Source organism: Lagopus muta, chromosome 2 (genome assembly GCF_023343835.1).
Source record: "Lagopus muta isolate bLagMut1 chromosome 2, bLagMut1 primary, whole genome shotgun sequence".
Lineage (NCBI taxonomy): Eukaryota > Metazoa > Chordata > Aves > Galliformes > Phasianidae > Lagopus > Lagopus muta.
Genome location: NC_064434.1, coordinates 67950947 through 67976411, shown reverse-complemented (window position 1 = coordinate 67976411; position 25465 = coordinate 67950947). Strand labels below are relative to the sequence as shown.

The 25465-nt window shown below is 37.9% G+C and overlaps 1 protein-coding gene across 1 annotated transcript; it reads right to left on the bottom strand.

The window, feature by feature from the left end:
- Positions 1-529: 529 nt before the first annotated feature.
- On the bottom strand, positions 530-21559 carry CEP43 (centrosomal protein 43). The gene is made up of 12 exons (XM_048936513.1): positions 21157-21559; positions 15658-15711; positions 13999-14053; positions 13228-13316; positions 11719-11850; positions 10562-10645; positions 7216-7433; positions 4941-5050; positions 4325-4393; positions 3863-3902; positions 3146-3239; positions 530-2754 (listed from the first exon to the last, which is right to left on the bottom strand). The coding sequence occupies exons 1-12, from the start codon at positions 21241-21243 to the stop codon at positions 2680-2682; spliced, it is 1107 nt and encodes a 368-aa protein (XP_048792470.1). The 5' UTR covers positions 21244-21559; the 3' UTR covers positions 530-2679.
- Positions 21560-25465: the final 3906 nt, after the last annotated feature.

Here is a 25465-nt window from a genome sequence, read left to right as displayed (position 1 = left end):
TCAGCTATAGCTTAGACCCTAATTATTTCTCTCACAGAATTCCCATAATTTGTTGCACAAATTAAAGTGTCTGAGGGTTTCACAATGTATGTTTCTGAACAAACCTATTGGTGCAAAGCTGCACAGACCAACTTTCAGTGCCTTTCTCAGACAGCAAAGCAAGCATTCAAGAACTAAACTCGTCAGTCATCTTTAAGTAACTCAATTGAACTACACAAGACAAAATTTTACCAATACAGGTAGTATTCTTTTTTCCCCTCTCTGCTGAATCATAAGATATCTGACAACTCAAACTGATACCCAAAAACTCAGACTTTATGAATCAATACGAGAAACTGCAGGATTCACTGGGCTTAAAAGAAATGTAAGCGCAAACACACACACACACACACACAGAGTCTCTCTCAACTACAGACTAGACTGACTCTGGAGAGGAAAACAAATGAAAAAAACATTCTTCAATAAAATCCCCCAGACCCACAGGGCTTCCCAAACTTTCTAAACATCAAGATCTTTTTTTATTCAATAAGTCTCAAAAATACAATTTAGCCAGCATAATAGCTTTATTTTGCAAGTTATTATATACAATTCAGCAAAACCTCACAGGAGACTTACCACTTTTTGGCATTTCCTTAAATGAGAATCAAAGTGCAAGGTCTCCAATCAGTCCCCAAGGAAAGAGAAAACACTTTGCTGTTAACAGAAGTCATGTTAACATTTAAAGTATCTAATTAGTTAAAGGCCACATCTCCATACGCAATTAGAAATAATTTAATAGTTTTAGCTTCTTTTGGTATGACAAATTGCAAGAGATCCTACAGCTAACAGGGAACAAAACTACATTTTCCCAAGACACAGAAAAATGCAAATGGCACTGTCTACATTATTCCACACACCTTAAAAATGAACGCCAGCAATTCACCGTTCCCATGCGTTCAAGTTGAATTTTACATCCTTCAGACATGTCATTGCTCACCTTAAAAAGATTTCAATCAGAAAAAATACCTTTTAACATGTAGTATCTTGAGACAATGTTCCTCCATAGTTCAAGTAATTTTTACACACTATGTTATTTCTTAAGATATCATTGTTACCTGAAGCCCATGGCACATTGATTTTCGGGGTAAAAAAATTCTCCTGTTAAGCTGCTACAACATGGCACAAAGTCAGAAGTTAAAGGTGACCAAATGTTTTGGTGCTTTTTGCTGGCTTATTTTGGGGCGCACATAAATAAAAGGCACAACTTTTCTCCTCTCTTCTCATTATTTATGTACTACAAAAGCCTAACTTTCCAGCACTGCTCCATGCCTGCTGGCCCAGTGCAAGAAAGATCCAAATCAGCATCCAATGCTAGTAGCAGCTCTATTTACTTAACCAATGGCTTTAGTTTAGCATGCTACTTCTGAGGCGGCCACTGATGAGAGGCCAACAGTTTTCCTGGAAAAAGAAAATTACAAAGTGTTAAAAAAGAAAAAAAATAAGTTATTTATATTCATGTATATTTTCCAAATGTGTTCACAATGTTCAGAAAGTGCACATTTCAAAGTCTTGTTTCAGTACTACTAATGTCCATGACCTATATATTACAGCAGCGCTTTGCAAAATGGCATCATTAAGGAACTGTCACTGTTTCCATTACTGACTCTGTTTTGCAAGAATATAATGAATACACTGAAATTTGCTCTTAGCTAGAACTTAGCACTGATAATGTCTTCAGTACGTTGTTCTAAATATCTGAATTTATTTCTCTGTGGCAATCAGAATCGGAAAAACAGTTTGTGGTTTCACTTCTTGGTGCCCATTTTTGCACAGCAAGGATTTTCAGGAATAGAAATGAGTTTACAGCAAAGGAAGAGCCCTCAACAATAACAGCTCCACAAACCATTCCCACACTGTTAAAAACCTAAAAAAAAAAAATAATATATATATTTAATGATTTGTGGATCCTTACATAATCAATTTTCATGATTTAACAACCAATAACACTAATGAAATTATCATACATAAAAACAGCTTAGGTCTTAACATCAATGGTCTGACAAACATATTTAAACAAGAATATTCAGTTAAGATTAGTACTAAATTTAGCTCCTAAACTTAGCTAAATTTAGATATGCTCAACTTGATAAGTCTTTAAAAAGTCCAACTTTCAAAAAAAGTCTGAAAAACAGTAGTTTCAAGTAAGTCTGGAGCGCCTAGGTACAGTGGCTAGATTTACTATCAATGTGTATGACATACTGACTGGACAAAACTCTTAAAAGAGGCAGAAGTTGAAGCACTACCTCCAAAGGTTCTTGCTTTGGTTATCTTTAAAAACGTTTCAAACTGTTACAATAACAGTGCAAGTTCATTATAAAGCCACATGACTCCATGTAGATGTTTTGTTGTAGACTGCTTTTTACTATGCCCATTGCCAGCAATGGACATCCTGCTTGGAAAATCCAACTCCTGCTGTGAAAGGTTTGGCTGAACCAAACGAAAAAAGTAATTCCAATATCAGACTCAAATGGGAACACAACATTTCATTTACAACTTGTAAAGAAGCCCTCTCCACCTACAGTCTTTATTAAACAAGGCACAAATAGGGAGTGGATGTTCCAGCAAAAAGTGATTGTCTGAATTCAACAGTCCACAGTCATCTTCTAGTCCAGCACAATGAAACGTTTTTGCTGTCCAATTCTATGCCACGTCTTCTAGATAATCTGCAGCATCACTGAACTGAGAAATGGTATGGTCTTGTGTGATGTCTTCAAGCTAGGAAACAAATGAAATCAAAAGCTCAGGAAGTACAGAAAAAAAAAAGCATTATTTCACAAAATCCTTCACATCAGGTCCTTTCATTGGGACTTCAACTCATTCAGGAGGTGCACAGACAGATCTTGGAACAAAGGATAAGGACTCCTTATGCTGGATACTAAACCAGCAGTAAATCTGCTTTATGTGTCTAGAAACAGAATTGTGCTACCAAACCGCTTATTTTTGTGTTGTTAAATCAGTATGGTACCTAACTTGGCAGGAATGCTAAGTGTAAAAATACAGAATGTAACAAATAACAAGACTAAGAAATATCTTAGAAACCCAGGAGAGCAGCACACTCCTTCATAGGAGGTTAAAAACATAAAGAACAAATTGAAAAGAATCATACTTTATCACTGGCATTCAAGTCTTCTGTTTCCACAGAAATTTCATCTATTTCTTCACCAATACTGATATCACTTTTCTCTGAGCGATGGCTGGCACTGAGAAGAAAGAATTAGAACTTTCTTTTCAAATGTCCAAGCATTACATTTATATTCATAGCAAGTTAAATATGAAGTTAAAAACCCATAATAACTAAAGGCCTTCTACCTAGAAGGAGACATGATAAATACTTGCTTATGCCTCAGTCCTACAGTTTACAATAATAATATCTTGATTAAAAGGATGAAGCTCTTAAATATTTATTACTGACTACTCAAGATGCTTTTCTTTTTTTTTTTTTAAAAATGGAATAACTGCTTAGTAGTGTTAATTAAGCAGTAAAACATCTCTAAGTGCATGGTTTAGGAAAAGAAAAACCAGTTAATAAGCAACTTAAAGTTAGACAGTACCTTAAAGTTAACATCAGGCTTTTAAGTAACTCATTAAAACCTATGCCAAAGCAATGCATTTTGCTTTTTTTTTTCCTCCTTAAAAAGATTTCTAAATATACTTGCATAATTAGAAGTTGTATGCTACACAAACTGAAGTTTGGAGGAGTTCAGAGATACTGGCAGGGTCCAGCGCTAGCAACAAGCCAGGATGTGAGTTAATCTAAGTATGCCAATGGATACGTTTAGAATGTATGAAATACTGAGCTCCTGCAATATCATCTCTGTCTTACCTGTTGAAGTCATCAGCGTACTCATCATCATCTCCATTTCCTAAACAATTTTTAGAAGGTATTAATAAAAAGAACATTATTTTTCAGGAAATGCAAATGAAGAATCAAAACTTATCCGGTTATTTTTTAAAAAGCAGCATTCAAAACTTTTCCTTTCTTAGGAACCTAGACAACAAAATACATCATCTGATATTAGAAAAGTATGGAATAAATCAAATTTTTGTTGCATGCAGAAAATACTGGTCTGCATACAAAACTCAAAAGTTTTCACTTCTCTGTATTTCTTCTGATCTGATCTTGCTCCCAACTCCACTAGGTCTCTCAATGTTTTCCAACAAAATAACAGGAGATGAAGATCCTCTTTCGTTATGTATATTTCATTTTCTCAGATTCCTCTAGGAGGCTGGGCCAGAGCTTTGAGTTGAAAATGTCAAAGCTTAATTGTGCTTAGTTGTTACTTACCTAATTCTAAAGATCCCAGTTTTGCATTCACCAAGCGCAGGTCTTTTAAAACAGAATTTCTATTTAAATCTGTAGGAAAACCAAAGCAAACCATAACAGAAATTTGGCTCATAACTACAAGTTCCCATTTGTACAATCTATTATAACCATTACTTTATAGTAATTTTATATAATTTTACAATATATCATAGTTGTATTACATTCAACTTTCAAGTCTGAACCGTGCTAACATTTAAAGACACGAACAACAACAGTAGCCAATCTCCCAGCATTCAAGACTTTTTTGCAAATCTTCCTAAATATCTTCATAGAATTCATGCAAAAAATGTGGTAAAAAGTTAAAAATGGACAGTAGGATTTTAAACTCTTGTAAACTGCTTTACAGAGAAAATGGAAGCAGGTATTTTGTGCTCCAAAATACAAGATGTGTCAACGTGTCAGAACTTGGCAAAAAAACAGTATGCTATCACTCAGAAATGAGCATTAAAAACAAAGCACATTCCAAACAGATGGGGGCCACCTACAGGCAACTTATATCCAAATATATAGACTATTCATTATGTTATGGGAAATATCTCCTATGTTCATGAAAACACAAAAAGATGTGAAAACTTACCATCGGACTCCTTTAGCAAAGGTGCACCAGTCAGAGAACTTAACCCACTTTTCAGAGGTGGTGCATCAGAAAGGGATGCTAGACCTTCTGCTTTATTGGAATCAGTTTTCCTAGAACAAACCAAAGAAGTATTCCACAGAGCTGGAAAATGCATGTAAGTGACTTTCTTTTCTGTTATTTATTCAGTTGTCATAAAATTAGAACAGCCATATGGACAGCAAAAAGAATAAAGGAAAAAGACCAACCATTTTGCAGTCTAGGAACAGTCATTAGCTAGCACAAGTGTCAAGCAAGACATTCACCAAGGTCGCTTTCTCATCTATGCAAAGGTTTCTACCCGACTTCTTTCTCCAACGGAACACCCACACCTTCTTTAGCATCATCATTTTTAACAAAGAGTTTTTTATTATATACAAGTGTAAACAAAGTCAAAAGAAGAAAGATTTAGATATACAGACACAAGTCAGGATTTAAGTCAGCTTAGCTTAAGGTCTGGTTAAACTGTTCGTTCTCAAGGGCACTCAGCCCAACAGAAGGGAAACTTCTCAGTTATAGCAAAATACATCTCACCACCACCAGTTAAAGTTCTCTTGGCTACTACTCATTCTGCTCATATAATTGAAATATCAAGTTCAAATTGCAAAAAAAAAAAAAAATAAAAATAAAAATAAAAAATAAAAATTGCAAAACAAGAATTAAAAAACCATTATTAAAAAAGAGACCATGATTTTCACATTCGATATTGACAGACTTGTTTATTATTCTGATTGTATTCCTATAAACACTGAACAATATCACCTGAACCGTTCGCTGTATCATTATATCTAGGCCATCAAAATGCCACGTAATTTTAACACTTAAATTTTGAACACTGAGTCAGAGATCTTGGGCCAGCTCTTAATCAACCCTTACTAACTGCTTGCTACCTTCCTTCTACAAAGAATCCTTCTTCCAGGGGCAAAAGAACTTATGCTTTTTGTGTACCAATTAATGCTGGTGTCCCTCCTAACCACTCTTTCAGATTCAGGTGCACCAGCACAATACAGATTTATTTCATCTGAAAAATCTGTTTATTTTTCTTTTGCTGTAGAGGGGATGCCAGGACACTAAAAGCAACAGGCTGAAAAAAACCCAGCTCTGTTACAGTTCGTCATTAACTCATTCGCTACTATTTGCATATTTAACAAGCTTTATTATGGAACATTACTATAATAGCTAAATCACAGTAATGTTATGATGTACAACAGTCAGGGGGCTGTGACTTTACTACTTTTCCTAAAGGGAGTTTATCCACTAAGAAAATCCTCATTAGATTTTCAATATTCATCATTTAAACCTATTTCATGGAATCACAACCATGTGTTATGATGGTTGGTTAACAGCTACTTGACACTTTTGAATAAGGAAGAGTGAATGCACCGATAATTCCAATAAGGAAAAGGAAAAGTGAACTCACACAGTGGGGCAATTTGTAACACATTGTATTTTCCACAGAAAAATGACTGCCATTCAAGAAAAAAAATAAAAAATCTGTTCTTTATATATATCCCATGAAAAACAAATAATAAACAATCTTTTTCTTAGAGTCCAGTAACTTATTATAAAGAAACAGCAAAAGAACACCATGAAATAATGTTCCAGCTTTTCTCAGTAGATAGTTAAACAAAGCTCCAAAATAACCCACAACTCTGAGAAGAACACACAAAGATAAGTTGCAGAGTTCTGTAACAAAACTACTGTACAATTCAATCACTGAAAAATACCATTTGAAGCAAGAACCAGTGACCAGATCTGGCCACAGAAAAAACAACTTGTTAAAAACAGAACAGCACACAATAAGAATTGCGGTGTGAAGAGGAAACCCCCAGTGGTAAGGAAGTGTTATTTATGCTTACAGTTAACATATTTGCCAGATATTTTGTATTCCTTACAAAGTTATACAAATACCTAAAGCACTACCTTTCTCATTTTTCACTTCTTTTACTGTTGGTCACAACTGCAGCTCCAGTGCAACAAGAAACACTGGTGCCTGTAACTCACGTGTGTTCATTCCAGCAAAGAAATAAGTTGGGGACATTATATGGCAAAACTGATGCACCTCAGAGCGATACAGGTTTTTCTCTCTGGTACATTCAAGAGATCAGAGCCGAGCATTTCAGAAACAAAATAGTTCATGTGCATTTACAAAGGGGGAGCAATCGAATGCCAGCTAGCTCCTGAAGGTGTGCAAGCTTACTGAGCACAAAAGAAACCTATGTCTCTCCACACCACTTACCAGCCATAAGTTCTTTCTGGTTTGGGTATAGGATCATCAAAAAAAGAATCTCCCTCTATATCATCTTCATCCACACCTGGATCACTTTTTTCTTTGGTATTTAAGTCTTTGTTTTGCAACTGAGGATCTAGTTTTGTTTCATTAGGCAGAAAATGAATGCTTCTTTTGCTGGCTTCTCCTGACGAGACACTCGTATCACTTTGAGTAGCTTCAGTAACCTTAAAGATAAAGAAAACAGACCTCACTGAAAGAAAAGGTAATTTCTCTTCAAGAAAACCCATATGAACCGTTTTGATTTCTTAAAACACTGCAAGCAGTAGTATACACATATCATAACATTAACCAAACACTACTCTTCAAAAAGTTCTTCAGATGTTATTGGCACTCCTCTATACTCATCAGAAATCATACAACAGAAAAAAGTTGTTAAATCACTTTAGAAATTTTCTTTGTTGTTACTGTCTGTTAAAAAAAGTTTGTTCTATCCCTAGCATGATTTTATATCTAGATGAACTCTACTAAAAGAGCAATCCTTTTTGAAAGATCATCAAATGAAGAAATCTACATACATGCTACTTCTTAGGTTCTAGCTCTGAATACATTTTTAGAGCATGTGACATGATTTTTTTAATTAGTGTTACTTTGCAACTCCTCTATAAACAATTTCTTTTGAGTTAAAATCATCAGTTCCAAAATAAATCAATTTAAACTCAAGTAAATGACACCATCTTAAAAAAAAAAAACAACAACCACTTTTAACCTAACTTCAAAAATATTTACGGTTTCATGCAAAAGAAGGCTTGCCTTATATTGTAATTTCACTAAGAGACTACAGATGTGAATTGCATAGCTGAAATGGCTTGGAACATAACAAGCCACAGAGGTTCACATCCTGTCTCTCAGTTTTCAGTGATAGACCTGCTTACTTGAGAATGCTCTAAACCAAGCTGAAAACCACACCAAATGGCAATCCATGAGTGTCAAGTGTAACATGACTGCAGATAATTAGTATTGGAAGAGAAAAAGCGTAAAGACTAAAAGGATACAAACAAGGTATCTAAGAATAGGTAACTTTCAGCCTTCCAGTCATGCTCATGGCTCAGTTCTATAAATACTCATGCTTTTAAGGACTGCTCTATATATAGTACAGTCAGCTAATACTCCTATCTTTGCAAATCCTTGTGGCCCAGTGAACAACATTTAAATTTATGTAGATATCATCCCGGTGCAACAAAATGAAAATGAAAGCAATGAGATCTATTTACTTTACAAGCTCTACACACCAACAACAGCAACAATGAAAGCAAAACCAATGATGTTGTTTGTTCCAAATAAGCAGCATACAGGCTGCACTGACCAAAGGTGGTTTTGTGGGACGTTTTGGTTTTGATTTTGTTTAAAAATCAGCTATTATCTTTCACTTAAAAGGCTTAAGAATTTATACTTTCCACTTGTCTCCTTCCATCTACCCCTAACTAATGTGTGTCAGGCTGCCCAGCTGCAACCACTACCAAATAGGTACAAGTTAACAACTGCATTGCAAAAGTCTCCATCAAGGACAAATGAGTAAAACACATTCTACACTTCAGGTCAAGTCAACCTTGAGATACATGTGTGCATACATACACACAAATTGAAGGTGAAGTATGGATTACTTATGACTTGTAATCTCATCCTCAGTAGTACTTCTCGGCTAATTTAACATCAACCTAAGACAGAAGTATTTCAGCAATACTGTTGCTTCATACCTAATACTGATATTTAAACCAACATTTGGATTTATTTCCCCTAAGCTTGGGCCAAGCAAGAATTATCTTCTCCCATAGCAAAAATGAATTGGTTAAAATTACACTGAAAGGTCAATTACAGAAATACTAGCTGTTTAAGAAACAATCAACAAACAGCAATTAAAGCTTGAACTGAAGCTGCTTTTCTAATGGTCTCATTTTCAGGTTTTGCATGGCACACAACTGAAGAAACGGAATAAAATGAAGCAGATCCAAACTGTTTTTTCTTTTTATCTTAATCACTCCCCTCTTCCAAATAGATCAAATAATAACATCACCCATGCAGTGTTATATTTCTCAGCTTTCAGTGACATGTTAGAAAGCTTCTAAGCTGCTTCCAGTTAGCTTGGAGAAGAAAAAAAAAAAAAAAAAAGCTTCAAACTTATGCTCAAATTACATTAATTAACAAACTTGAGTACTTAAGTCATTTTTTTTGTTGGATAGTTGGTATAAACAAGTGCCCTATCAGTGCCATACATTTTTCCATAAGTTCATGACCTATGGAACTGTTCCAGTCAAATGTAATGAAAGCTAAAGGTCTGCAAAATGTTAGTTTTGTGTTAACACAAAAAGACTGAAGAGAAAGCAACAGGCCCCAAGGGGAAGAGAGTTGTATCCTTATAAGTTCCAAACAGCAGTCGGTCAACTGACCAAAAAGACAACAAGTAGCCCCACAGTATCTCACAGACATTCATGTGCTGTTACATACCCAGCCAGATAGGTACAGGACTTAGTACAGAACAGCCAAATGTTCTCAGAACGTGGAAAGAACAATGAAGTGCTTATGAACAGAGCCTACTCTGTAAGAACCCCAGCGAACTCTTTTTGCTGCCTAGAAATCATCTGTTAGTATCTAGGGTAGGGCCACAAAAACGATCCAAAGGTTGAAACACCTCCCCAGCACACTGAGAGAACTAGGGATGTTCAGCCTGGAGAAGAGAAGGCTTTGGAGAGACCTGACAGCAGTCTGTCAGTACCTAAAAGTGGGAGAGGGGCTCGAAGAAAGAAAGGTACATACTCTTTAGCATGGTCTGTTGTGATAGAACAAGGGGAAACAGTTTCAAACTAAAAGAGAGGAGATTTAGATTGGATATAAGGAAGAAGTTATTTTACCATAAAGGCGGTGAGGGATGGAACAGTTTGTCCAGAGAGGTGATGGAAACCCTGTTCCTGGAGATACTCACGGTAAGGCTCCATCAGGCCCTGGGCAACCTGATCTAGCTGTGGTGTCCCTGTTCATTGCAGGGAAGTTGGACTAGAGATGACCTTTAAGGGTCCCTTCCAACTCAAAAGGTTCTATACTCTTTCTTCCTGTAAAGGAAGGCATAAAACACAAGCTAGCATATTCTCTGAGCGGATGTTTTACCTGCTCAGACTTTTAATCCAAACACTTCTTCCACTTACAAAATCCTTTATAACTTGGAATCTGAGCATAAAGTAGTAATAATAAAGAGAAATGAAAGAAAACTGCTGATTATTTAAATAAATGCCATTGTACCACTGGAGTTCACTGTTTTGCTTCTCCTGTATACTTTCTCATGACACACAAACCACCTTACCTTACTCGGTATGGGGTGTGTGCTTGATCTTCCATCAGACGATTTTGACGTGGAGCACAGGCCATCACTTAGAACTGGGGCAACCTAAAACGTGCCACATAAATACTTATTAGAAATACATTGAATTATGTCATAGTACCATCCATCAGAAACAAGACTACTGTTCCTGCTCACACTGTATGCAAGCTGTGACACTACACTGCTGTGTTAGGAAGACTACGACAACCACTTGTGAATTGGCTCGTGGACCCACTATATCTGGGGTGCAAAGGATTTTCTTTCAAACCACAACAGACACTAATAAAATGCTACTGGTTGGATTCCATTAATTTAATTAATAAGTATTTGTATAATCAATGGGTATTAAGATGTATAATCAATGGATATTAAGATGTTATAATCACAAAAAGAACAAAAGAGTTAGGCAAAGTAGACTAAGATAGTAAGAGAGAATAAATGGAAGGCTTATCCATATGCTAGGCTCACCTACAAAAAACACCGGAAGAGGGGACCTCCAGAAGAGATCCTTCCCCACTGGTAGCCAGCTGTTAAATAGGTCTAGGAGGGGTGCAGCCTGGCTCCACCCCTTCCGGCAGTACAGGAGAATTGCCTTCAGCTGTGCTCCTCCGGCTGACTCATGGCTCGCCTCAGGTGATCAATCAGAGGTTCAGGCCGTGACTCAGCAGTTCCCATACACTATTGTATACTCCATTAAAACAGCATTCTCATTGCCTTAAGATATTTCAATACCTTCATATGTTTAGCTTTTTAAAATATTTGTTTTAAGAACAGCTACAAAGCTATAGAAAAGCCAATTCTAATTCTACTAAGACCTGAAAAATCTAGAAGTACAAAGATACAATAGGTAACCATTAAAGGTGTTAACTAATCACACTAGAAATTAGAAAAAAATGGTAGAATGTTCTGTATCATTTTTCTGGGGTCACCGTATGCTAGTATGTGGCGGCACGAAAGAAGTTAAAGGGTAGCATGAAAAGTAACTTTCAGCATTGTTTTCTGATAAATTACGTTGAAAGCTTTTCCTAATATACTAACTTGAAAGGCTTGAAACAATGTAAGTATTTTTCAGTTCATTTCTCATCAATGAAATAAAAATAAAGGATTATGAAGAAAGAAAATACATTAACTGCACTTACTTCTTCATTGCCTGATATCTTTTTCTGCTGACACATTCTAACAACCTCCAGCAATAGGGGACCACCTGCAGTACCTTCTTCTGTAATTCCCAAATCTCGAGCTAAGTTTTCTCGATCATCCAGACCATTTAGCTGTGAGGAAAAAAAAAAAAAATCAAAAAAGAAATCACAACACAGAAACTGTCAGGAAACGGTATGTATTTTGTAAAAAATCCTAAAGCTTGTTGGTCGTATTTAATAGAGCAATAATCTGACTAACCAGTGATTATTGAAGACTTCCTGTTGCATATGGAATAAAGTCACAACAGTTATGAAATCATTCACTTCTGATCTGCACGTGAATTTAATCACTGATCACCCAAAATTGTTTTAAACACAAGAACACTACGAAGCACACCATGGAGGATAAAAAGATAGCACTCAGACTGGGACGAGTATAGAACAATAAAGCAAAATCTTTCAGCATGATTCACAGCAGTCTCGGTCAACTTTTGAAACTTTGGCCAAGTTCCACACATGCACTGCAAGAGATGCCTTCTAGAAAGAAGAGGCTTTTACTGGAAAAAGGTAGCGCTCCAAAGAGCACTGGATGTCTTTGTGCTGCAAATAAGAGACTCCTCCCCAAAACAGTTAGCAACATAGGAGAACACATGACTGTTTCTGTTCAGTAGTATAAATCTGAATCTTAGCACTGATGTCTCCTAATGTAATAAATGCAGACAAGGAGATTTGATAAAGAAGAACAGTGTATGTGATTTAGCATGATTAAGTCCCTAAAAAGAAACACTGAGTTCTGAGAAACAGCGAAATATCATTTGTACAGCCTCAGTTTTGGGTTGTTCCAATCTATGCTCATATGTTCATATGACCATCTCTGTAGTCATTTTTTGCCAAAACAATAAAATCAATATCTAATCCAAGTGAAGAAAAAGAAAATTACTCTTCAAATAAGAATAGGTTTTTTATTAAACAAATTAAAAAGAGACTTTAAGAATAAAAATGAATATGAAATGAAAAGAGAAATTCATCGTTAAGTGGAACCGTTTCAATCCCAAAATCTATTATGAAAATGTTTACATCACAAAGAGAAAACGAAATTGGTTTGACAGAAAAGCTACCTCAGTATCAAAAACCTAAAAGCAAACACTTTGATGACAAAGTCCTTTGTCCCTCTGAAATTTCTCTCAGACTAGATATCTATTTGATTTTAATTTTCACATACAAATATCAAGTTCACAATATGTCATGGTAAGATTATAGAAAAGTTCTCTTGTATGCTCTGCCATGGTTTTCCAGTAATTATTAATTGGTTAATTTAAATTTAGCACATCAAACATTGACTTTTGAAAGGTAATAATCATTCATATAAGCACATTTAAACTTGTCTTTATGGCACAACATACCTTTTACGTGCTAAACATTTTATAAAAATTATAAGAATAAACACAAGCAACTGGCATGCACTCCAAAGGATCAGCATCACACAGAAGCAAAAAAAAAGTATCTTACTGTGCTTGATTCAGGCTGAAAAACAGCCAGCGTAAAATCAAGATTGAAAAATCGTAGAAATTCTGCAACAAGACCTGCTACCACACGACCTACAACAGAAATAAACAAATAAAAACATGTAAAAATTAAGGAGAAATATACCAGACAAACAATACTTCAAAGTTGTAATACAGACATGGCTTCAAGATGAACAACTACACTGAATCAGCACTTCTACAAACGTCTTTAGACATTCAAACTACCATCCCACACGCAACTCCACATCATACCCAATTCATGATTTGTGTATCAGTTTCCTCATTTCTAACTCAGCCATTTTAACTGAATTATGTAAAGCCAGAAATAGCGCAGGGGAAAAAAGGAATTGTGTCCAAAATTCAAGTATAGGGATTGGGGTTTCTCTTTGTTTTCGCTTTGCTTTCATCTGTTCTGAACTTTTAAAAACATGACTTTGGCATTTTTCTATGTGTGTTCACTATTGTACCTCTGCAATCTGTTTTCACTGCCTAGAATGGCTTTACTCATCACAAAATATTAACTCAAACACACCAGTCACCTCAGTTATAAATTAAACTTCAGCAAAATTAACTTTAAAAATTCTAGATTGTAATGTGTTCTGAAGCCAGTCACAATAACTACATTTACTTGATGAGAATAAAAGCATACTTTATATCAAGAAAGATATATAAAAAGGGGCCCGTCTCACCTTTCAATTCAATCCTTTATTCACTGTTGTTTTTAATTTTGAGAGACGTGCTAACCAGAACTTACCATCTTTTGTACTCAAAAAATTTTTCAGGTTTTCATTTACCAGAGGTGCTTTGTTCTGTCAAAAAGCAAAACACAAATGTTAATTAACAACATTCCTGTGTTATTAAGAAGTTAAAAATATTGATAATAATAATAATAATAAAAAAACCCACAACAAATTGGGGTATGCTCTTACATATAGCTCATGGTACATGTAATTCACTTCTCTGAATTCTACTTTTGTATTGATCCCATCATCTGCATAAGCTGTAAAGCCATTGTCTCAGTATTTCTTTATAAAAGCTAAAGAGCAGGAAGAACTACCACGATGTTATAAATAGCATACTGATTTTTATTTATTTGATAATTAAAAAGGTACGTTAATCAATTAACTTCCCAAGTTGCTCCTTTAACAATAATATCAAATTTAAAGAAATTTGGTCACACCTAAAAAGTACTTATTCACAAATCATCTAGACAAAGGATGCTGGTTAGCAGTTCAGAAATCAGTGCAATTTTTTATTACTATTAATTCAAGGACCTTTTAACACATTATGAAAACGTTCTTTCCCACTGTTAGATTTGACTTCAACTGTGATTTTTAAGCAGAGAGAAATCAATTTGCTGTGTTTAGATTAGGCAAAATTGTTCAGGAATTTTTCAAATGAAATTCTAAATGTCATTCTTAATATATGAAAACACCCTGGATAGGAACCTAACTGAATGTAAGGAAAGGTTCTGTTAGAGGCAGCACATACAAACAGCGATAGTTAACATACACATGAAAGCCCCTCACCAATATTTAAAACAACCAAACCAAAACAACTTTCCTAATGTTTAGGAATTCAGAATAGAGATAAGCATTAATATACTTTCAGTGTCTGGAGCGTAAAATTAAAATGTCATGATAATTTTAAAGGTTCTGAAAAGGAGTGAACTGAGATGAATTGCAGCAAGTCTCTCTCTTCAGCCCTACTGCTCTTCAAACACTCTGGGGGGGCTTTTTTTAGGGGTACTCCACACTATGCTGAAACTTGCCACAAGAAATGGCACTGCGTCACTCTTCCATTATTTCTTCCTCAGCAACCTTACGTTACGTTTCTGACATATGGAGTCTCATGCCATAGAATAACTACTCATGCTTCCCATCCTTACCAGTGTCACAATAACATCTATCGCAGTTGTGTGGTTTTCCAGAAAGAGCACAACCAACTACCAGCAGAGGAAAGGGCAATTTTCAAAAAGGAGAGCCTGGATAAACAGCTCTCAAAGTGCTCTCCTGTGAAGGTTTAGAGAATGAACAGCTACAGGAAACAAGGCAATGCTGGCAGTCAAAGGGGCCACAAAAATTCTCAAAACAGACCACTGTAACACCTTACTAATAACAACATCTTCTGGCAGAAAAGATGATTAGTTACTCTAGTCAACTGCAGCAGAGCAACATAAAAGCAGCAGTGCTAAACAGTTTCCTTTGAGGCTACACTCTTACAGTAAAAGCTACATAACACTTTGAATTTCTAAATACTGGAAAGATCACTTTTTTTTTTTTAAGCTCTTATGCAGTGATACATAATTTTCTCTTGTTATACTTCACAAATATAAAGTATTACAGTAATTATTTTTAATTATACATGAAGAATTGTCAGGAAGTCAAAACTGAAACATCTAAAATTCTCTTACCTCTACTTTCTCTTGTTCTTCTAATGCCAAAAAAACAGCTGCTCGCAACTCTGCCTGCCAAGTTAAAAAAAGAAAAAGAAAAAAGAAATGGCATTTCTACAAGCACTGTTTTACCTGTGCAAATAGAATGCTAAGAGCCAGAAAGTAACTTAACATCTATTTGTTTCTCCTCGAGCAACTTGGTATCAACTGTAAACTACAGCAATACAATTAAGACATTTAGGATTACATGCAATGTGATTTGAGCGTGAGAAAGCTTTTGGAGAAGCAATGGGGCAAGTGGGATTTGATACACAACTTCCCAAATTCTTCATTCTCAAGAAGATTCTAAAACACATCACCTCCTGTTTGTTTCCCTTGAGAGTCAGAAATCCAACTTTTTTTAGAAGCTTTGAAACACCTACCCTTAATTTACAATTCTTCCAGGAAACGCAGACACATAACTTACAATTATACTTTCTTCAAAGTCTGTGCTAAATTATACAAATTCCTATGACTTCTTGTCAGATCACACAAAGCAACACAAATTCTCAAGGAAAAGAAAGCCTGACTCCAGTGATTTGAGCATACTAAATGAATAACACGCATTACATTTGAGGAAGTAGTCTGATTAAGAATTAATAACAGTGGAAAACATTTTGAAGTGGCCAGTAGGTAAACTGTGCCAAGCAACTGTGCGACCATAAAAGACACTGCCACTCTGCATGCCATTTTCCTCAGGAGCAAAGGAGAAAAAGGTTTTCAAAGACCAATTTGTCTTTGAAAATACCTAAAATACCTAAATTTAAATGCCTAAAATTAAAAACAATTTGAAGAGTGTCTGGATTTTCTTATGTAATTAGCAAAGCAAAAAAAGTAATCATCATTGGATACCTTTCTAAAAGAAAAAAAAAGCCATGCAAAAAAATCTAAGAATTCTCATAAGAAATAGGATGGCATGCCTACCAGTTGTATGCAGTGCTCACTTAGCTGTCCTGTTTTCACAGGGTGTTTTCCATTGTTGCCTAAGAAACATTTTATTCACAGTAGCAGTAAAGCACAACAAAGCTTAGTATTTGAACTTCCTCACCCTGAGCCTTTCAAAGCCTTCGATACAACGGCGTTATGCTGTAAACTGTACCAGGATTATGGTCTGTAAGTCAGATCTTGACAGCCACAGTGACTGCAAATCTATCATCCTGCAATCCACTAAAGCCATAGGCTTCTTTTCCATCCTGTGTGCATCAAGTTTCAATAGACATCACTACAAGCTTTTAGCAAACAAGAGCTCATATCGATGACAAAGGAATTAAAAGGCACTGAACTCAGCTAAAGTAAGGCTGATACCATATATAACAACTGCTGCCTGTAAGCAGTTGGGAAATGCGTGGGTCAGTGTTTCAAAATCAGAGTTAATTTCCAGTTTTCATACCATGAACAACTCAGCAGACAGCACCTCTTACTGACTGCTGTTGCAGTGTAAAAGCAGTGGCCCAGGAAAACATCCTTCCTGCACTGGACTTTCTCCTTTTCAGAGTCTAGCTAAGTTAATCCTGTCCCAAACAGTGAATCTTACACATGTACCTCAAGGATCGTGCAGGAAAACATCTCCCAGGGTCTACAGTTCCCAGACAGAAGACATTTCTTACTACCTCAAGACCTCCCCAAATAAACAAATACATTTTTAGATGGCTTGTCTAAAATTTTCATCTGATTTGGGAGTACTCTTTGAAAAACAGTAAGACAGCAAACACCTACCTCAACAATTAATCTGAACCAGTACTTGTAAAAGCCACCCACAACAGCTTATGCAGCAAACGCTGGATGAAATGGCTGCAATAGATTGTTCAGGACTGAGGAATGCCACAGGTCTCCCTTGCATCTCAGATTGCCAACATCCATTTGAAGCTTTTAAATATCTCCAACATGTAGGTACATCGCATGCATCTAGAGGATTTTACTATATGAAATAGAAGCATTAAGCATAGAGAGACCGAGGTGACTTGCTTGTAAGCAAGCAAACACAACATCAAGCTGTCTAACCACTAGTGATTACCCCAGGCTTAAAAGTTATAAGCACCAGGCTAAAAGCCTGCATTAGCCTGTATCCAAAGCTGGTATCAAACTGGAGACTGAAGCTTCTTTACCTCTGTCCTGTCACTCCCCACCAGCAAAGTTACCATCCCTAAGCAGAACCAGTAATTTTCATGCTCATTCCTCATTCATTTAAGCAGAAAACACTTCACCATAGCAGCCCTTATTGGCTAAGTCATTAAATTTGCTGGCAATGTAATTAAGAAGATGAAGAATGCTGGAAAAAGAAAGATGGAGAAGCCATACTATAGAGGAAACAATAAACATTTAACTTAAAAATAAGAAAATAAGAAAAAATAATGTTTCCCCTTGATTTGAAAAAATGAGTTGATTTTCTAGTATTAATTGCTTGAAAAGGACAGAACAGAGGATGATTACACTGTAGTGACCAGCAAATTGATCGTGATAGTTAACAACCCAAAAATATTTTAAAGCATTATGGCCTAAAATAAATGGAAGATGGGAAAACAAATGTGATAATTTTACTGACCTACACATGAACAGTTAACACATCATGTTTTTTTTAATAGTAGTTTTACTTTATCTCACAACACATTATCAGCCAGCACCAGCCATGCAGGGTTTGAAGCAAATTGGCAAGAACAGCATCAGCTGGCCAACACATAACTTAGTCGTGTGACTTTTGCAATGCTTTTATTCCTCAGATGTGTAGAAACAGCAAGTTCCAAGGATGCTGTAAAATTTCAGGCAGCATATTTATTTTTTTTTTCCCCAGAAGGAAAGATACAAATCAAGCAAAATAACAAAGCAATGATATGAAAGCACAGTGGTTCTTCTTCCTCACATGACAACCAATGAAAGGTGTCCCTACTCATGGCTGGGGCATTAGACCCCTTAGGTCCCTTCCAACCCAAACCATGTTATGATTTTATTGCAGCTTCTATATGAGAATGAACACATCCTCTTCAAGACAGAAAATCATCTGTATTTATACAGCATGCCTCACATGTACAGCATCAGTTATTATTTTTACTGAAGCACAAATATTCCAAATTTTGTTTACAGAACTCACCAGGAAGCAGTTTTACCCATCAGTTTCATTCTAATCCTTAATTACTCCCATACATGTAACGAGCACACACAGATACTGCAGCTCAGGGAAAGGACAGGGGATTTTCAACTGTAAATAGCAAATATATTTGCCTATTTCCTAGTTTCCATAGTATGATTTCATTAAATACTCCAATGCCCAAAATCTATGACAAACAGACAAGTCTGGAACAGATTTTTGAGCTGTCATACAAGTAACTGATTTCCTCATCCAGCCAAATCATTTACATCTTTATTAGCATACCCCAAAGTTAACTGAAAATAAGATATTTGTCAACTATAATCCACTATGAAATTATATAGTATGAAAAAATAAAGGTAAAGTTTCTTGCTAAAAATTACTCAGTCACTGCTTGCTCTCAAATATATTATCTGGCAGCTTGATACATTTTATCCACTGAAATAATTCAGTTAGTACTCCAATCTTTCCAGAGCTGTCTTTACCTCTAGTATATTCCTCATACTAATTCAGCTATATTTAGGTAACATAATTTATTGTTCAATGTATCCACTTCAGCAAATCTCAAACATAGCTACCTATAGTAAGCCTTCTAACCTCACCTATCTTGAAAAACAGCCACTACTCATTTTCAAATATAAAATAAACAACCATTTGACAGCAATACAGAGTGCAACTCTGCTTAATTTAGTTTAACAAAAAGACAATGGTTTTGGTATTTACACTTTTATTGTTATTATTTAATGCATGGTATAACTTAAACTAAGAGCTAACCACTTAAGGACATTCATCTATCATGAGTTCTTCTGGAAGGCTGTTTGTCACGTACAACAACTTCTACAAGTCATTAACGTTATCAATCAACTCACAGCTAACGACCCAGCACACCAGTTAAGGTTTACAACCAAGAAAAACAAAATAATCACATAATAAACTCAACAGCACTAATTATAAGCACACCAATTATTAATCGGTGACTCCCAATATCAAAAAGTTCCCATTTCTGGGAACTGGGTTTGCTATTATAAGGATAACATATATCATGTCAGATACTACTACTTCCAGCATTAAATAATAATGAAGACTACAATTAAAAAACTGACATAAAACTCAGAACTGTTAACAGTAGTTCAAAAGCTTCCATGCTACACAAGGCAGGAATTAGGTCACAGCAATCAGGTAAGCTTTAGTGTTCCAATGTGCTTGTGCTTTTATTCCTCTTGAAGTTACTATGACTTTACTATCACTATACTTCTACTGATTGATACTACCTAAGAAGTTAGCAAGTGGACCAGAAGGCCTACTCTAATACCTAGTCAAAAGAAAGTCATCCTACTCAAAACACAATTGCACGATCTTGAACCCTTCATCTCCCTATGGAACTTAAACAAGGATAATGCATTTAAAATGCAAGCGCAATACGTTTATAATAATGCTGTTTTGTTGAAAAGGATCACAGGTAGCCAATACTTACTGGGCTTCTAAGTACACATAGAAGGCTGTTCTCATTTCCATCTACTATTTCAGCTGTTCATATATTCCCGGAATACCAATAATGACTGCCCACTTGTTGAAATGCTCGAAGTAGAATTCTGTGGATAAATGCCGCCACCCTTAATTTGAAATCCAAGCTTCTTTTCTCCTCGACCTTACAAGGAGATTCAACAGTTCTCATGCTTTGATATCCGCATGGCTCTTTGCTGTATGTGACAGTTATTGCTCGAAGCTTTGAGTGTGAATCCACAGAACATGCTTTCATATCCTTGCTGACACAAGCCCAGGCTAAAGGCCTGGAAACCAATTACATTCCATTGCAACACTCCACGTTTTTTAACACAGCATTAGTAGGCAAACAGCACATCCAGACCCTTTTTACGTTCAGCCAACCCCAAAACACAGCTCCACCACCCCGCGCACCTATGTTTAAACATCGAGCCTCCGGGACTCCGGTTTGGGGTCTTTTCTCGTGGAAGCAGAAGGAAATTCTGCGAACTCTGTCCAGCATGGTTCGGAAGCTTGGGCAGCAGCAGGAAAGCGGGTACTCCGGCGGCCACATGACACCCGCTGCACGACAGACAGGGCACAGCCGGGCCGCGCTCCGCCTCCCCGCAGAGCAGCCCGCCGACCGGGCCCACAGCGAGCGCGCAGTGGCTCCATTGCGAGAGGTGGGCGCTGGACACGGCTCCTCGGACAGCCCCAATCCGAGCAGACTGGGGGCAGCGCCGGGAAGGCGGGCGCCGCCACAAAGCTGTGACAGCCGGCGCGGGCCTGTGCCGGCTGGAGGGGACGCGGCCCGCCGAGCACCCCCGCGCCAAAGCGGCAGCCGCGGACCGGCAGCGCACCCCACGCACGGCCGCGAGAACACTGCACACCGAGGAGAGGCCTTCCGCTCGCACCTTGATTTTATTGAGCACCCCGCTGCTCTCCAGCGTCTGCACCAGCAGGTCCCGCAGCTCCGTGTCCTCCTCCGCCGCCGCCGCCATCTTGTTTCTCCCTGACAACCGCCCAAACCGCGCTAGCGGCGGGACGGGCCCAGCAGATTCGCCGCCGCCGCCGCGGGAGGCGCTCACCCAGCGGCGGGTACGAGGACACGGAACGCGGCGGGACGGCTGTCACCTCCGACAGCAGTCTCGGAGAGATGTAGTGGAGCCCAGACCGCTCGGTTCCTTTGTGGCCGCGGCGCCTTGGAAACTGCGGCGGCGAACGCGCAGTGCGTCCTCCGCCGGGAGCGGGGCGCGGGAAGTTCAAAGCGGCTGTGACCGTTCAGCTCCGCAAGAAGGGCCGCGTCCGTACGCAGCCCATCAGCACCCGCAAGGAGCGAGGAGGGCGGGCTGCGAGGGAGCGCGAGCCGCCCCTCCCGCTGCAGCTGCTGCCCGGCCGTGCCCTTGGCTTTCTCGCTCCCGGAGGGAGCAGATTCCCCGCACACGCGTTCTCTATAGCTGACCCCGCTTTGGCAGGGGTGAAAGCGCAGCTGCTGAGGGAAGGGCTTCGCAAACCTGCAAGAAACTCGGCTCGAGAGCTGTCGACAGCACTCATTGAATAATTACTTGATAATCTAATTAGGGGCGTAGGGCAGCTGGGGAAGATTCTAGCACCACGTTATTATCCTTGCAAGATGTGATCGTAACACAACATAAGAGGCATCTTGACTGAAAAATTTATTTGGTGCTGGAACAGGCTGCCCAGAGAGGTTGCCCAACCATCCCTAGAGGTGTTCAAGGCCAGATTAGATGGGGCCATAGACAGCCTGGTCTAGTATTAAATGGGGAGACTGGTGGCCCTGCATGTGGCAGGGGCGTTGGAGATCCATGATCCTTGAGGTCCCTTCCAACCCTGGCCATCCTGTGATTCTGTGATAATACGCAGCCGCGAGAGTTGATTTTGAAATTTATCTATTTATTCCAGGACGAACTTCTTAATATTTTCCTCTTTAAAAGATCTCAAAAACTTAATTAAGAACTTTGGAAGCTACGACTACCCAGACGACGTAAGAAAGCGCCGCGGATGAAGTAAGGCATTGTGGGAAGCCGATCCAATTCCAGAGGACGTGCAGCAGGTGGCAGTAATTCTGCGGCGGTCCCCTGAGAAATACTGAGCTCCCTCCCGGATGATAGAAGCGTGGCTGGGAGTCCTGCAGTTTGGAAGCACTTAACATCTCTCACCTCAGCACAAAGTTGAATTCAAGTAAATTCTCAGCACTGCATTTTCAGTTTTATTCTTAAGCAGAGAGTAGTAGTTTAGTTCCAACTTCTCAAAGCCCCATCAGAAGCAAGACACAAGTGCAGAAACATAGTGCCTGCTATTACACCTACCACTTCATTCCTCTGTTAGAACTCCAAACCTAGCTGAAAGATCTAAAAGGTGCTCAGAACCATTCTGTTTGAAAAATATATATATATATATATTCATCTGACTGTACTATATGCTTTGTGATATCACAAAATAAATTAAGAAACATTTACTTTCAGAGCACTCCACAAGCCACATTCCAGATTGCTGGCCACAGCTGTCACACCACAAAATGAAGAGCATCTTGACCAGTTAGTCTACACAAATTGTCTCATTGTGGTGAGTATATTGAAACAAAAAAACAGGGTTTTGTAGCTGAGTATTTGCATAATCAAATAGTGTTATTGTGCTCTTCTTATCTGTTATAGTTTCCACATAAGTGAGGCATTACTTTTGGAGTGACCCATGCACACTTTTTTTAATTACTGAGTTTTTTTCTGGTTGTAGGTGTTACTGAGTGGTGTTGCAAAATACATGATTTAAAAATATTGTTTTAATGTAAAACAGGAAAGATTTCAGAACTTCTTAAAATCACAGCACTTTTTTTTTTTTTTTGTATAGTTCTCATTTCCTAACACCATTTACCAAAAAAAAAAAAAACGGACCATAAGCTTTGATGTCAGACAGACTTGAAACAAGATTATGAATGACTAGTCTTAATGATCAAGTACAATTTTTAAAAAGCGTTTATTGGAGTTTATTTACAGTTAGATGTTAATTTCAGTAATCCACATGAACTTTGTCATGTTGCTATGGCCAAAAATGCCATGCTACCCTTAGCCTCCACCAAAAGGCATAATGAAAGTTTCCTTGGTTCAGTGAAACTATGAAGGCATCTCAATACAGGGAGTACTGCACAGTCAAAGGGATCAGTACCCTACCAATCTAGGCTGGCAAATGAGCTTCTGCCTAGCAATGTGAAAGAAAGGATGGAGACAAAACAAATAGGTAGAATAGCTAATAGAGACAAAAATTACTAAAGGTGAAATTATTCTGTCAGCCATACAAGCCTTGAAAAAGGGCCAGAACATGGAAGCACTGCTACAATAATATATTTGAACCCTGTCACTGCACTAAAAAATTGTCATTTGTCCAGAGGAAACATGTTTTCTGTCAACTGTATAGTTGGTAAATATTACTTACCTTTCCAAGCTGACCAGCACAACCTGGAGTTTAAAGTCTGTTCACTTACTCACACTGGCTTTAGGAAAGTGTTTTTTGCAACATCAGATTTTCTCCCTCTCATACTACTACCTTTGTCTTTGTGGTGTCACATTAAACCCTGCTGTTCTCACTGCTTTTGACTTACTGTCCTGGCCTAAATGATCACAAGCTTAACAGTTTATAAAATTACAGAATGGTTTGGGTCAGAAGGAACCATTAAGATCATCTAGTTCCAATGCTGTAGGCAGGGACACATGCCTATAGACCAGGTTGCTCAAAGCCCTATCCAGCCTGGCCTTGAATGCTTCCAGGGACGGGGCATCCACAACCTCTCTGGGCAACCTGTTCCAATGTTTCACCACTCTCACAGTAAAGAATTTCTTCCTAATATCTAGTCTAAACCTACCCTCTTCCAGTTTAAAGCCATTTCCCCTTGTATTTCAAACCAAATGAATGGAAGGAATTAGTAACAAAGAGGATAAGTGCACCGTTAGTATAAAGACTTTATAAATAAATGGCTGAACAATTGGGTGAGTAATCATCTTCTCACACAAAACTATACACCAGGGATTGCCAGAGCTAAGCCATGAGCAACTCTGGTCCCATCTCTGTGAGACAAATGCAACTTAGGCACCAGCCTTCTGTTTCACTGTCCTGACAAAATCCTCTCAAAAAAAAAAATACTTGATAGAAATTGCAAAGCAAAGCAAACTGTCTTAGAAGACAGTTAATCAGCAGAAGAACATTTGTTGTTTGTAAAATTCATTTCAGTATTTTAGCAACACTGCCTTCCAGCTCTCCAATACACAGAGTATTTAAAACCTATTCCACAGATAATCCCTTTCGTATTCTGCAAAACTCAGTATATCACTTTAATAAGTATTCTTCACATAAAGGGCAGGAAAGCATTTTTAGTTGTCCAATTTTCTATCCAGCACACAATGTACCATCTCAAACTGTTTCACAGTGCCATTCTGAAGAAAGTGTTACAATCTTAAGTCTATATTATAATTCCTAAGTCCACCTTTATGGAAGTTATAGGACCACATTACAAGAGACAGACCAAAATTATGCTTACTGTTTATACAGCAATGTAAATGTGACTTGTATGCTACCATAGGAGGAAGAAAATGTGCTTTTCATGGGAAGCCCTATATAGATTTGTAACAATCAGAAAGGTCAGTGCAGTGCAAGAGCAATAAAGGGGTTGCTGCAAAGGGATTAGCATGAACAGTATGGTGTTATAAAGGAAAAGCGCTCACCTGTCTCTGAAGATCTAGACTCAGAGAGAAACTCCTCAAGGGAGGAATCTCCAAAAAGATATCCTTCCCCAGTAGCTGTCAACCCTTAAAAGAGGTCTAAGTGAGGTGTAGCTTCAGCCCTTGCAGTCACACAGCTGAACTGTCCTCTCCTCACCTGTGCTCCCAGAGCTGACTGGGAGCTTTCCCCAGGTGCTCAGTGGTTCAGGCCATGACTCAACAGTTCCCTTACAAGGTTTAAAAAGATTCAGTAAAGTTAACACTTCTTGAGGTCTCTGAGGGAACCAAAGCCTGTATCTGGAGTTGAAAACAGAGGAAAAGGTGTCACAAAATGCTTCTGCTTAGCAAAGCAGAAAGTTGAGATGAGTGAGGTAACCATCCTCATGGAATAACAGAATAATGTTATCTCTGGTCCTCCTGTTAACATATTTTAAAAAGCTCTTTTTGTTGTCTCCCACAGTACTGGCCAGCTTCAGCTCTCATTGAGCTTCAG

Bases quoted from the DNA above. Each gene is read 5' to 3' on its own strand.
- CEP43 (XM_048936513.1), bottom strand. From the start codon at position 21,243: ATGGCGGCGGCGGCGGAGGAGGACACGGAGCTGCGGGACCTGCTGGTG. The intron at 15,712-21,156 runs GTGCGAGCGGAA...TTAACTTGGCAG, and splicing joins GGGTGCTCAATAAAATCAAG to GCAGAGTTGCGAGCAGCTGT. The intron at 3,240-3,862 runs GTAAGACAGAGA...CTTTCTTCTCAG, and splicing joins TACGCTGATGACTTCAACAG to TGCCAGCCATCGCTCAGAGA.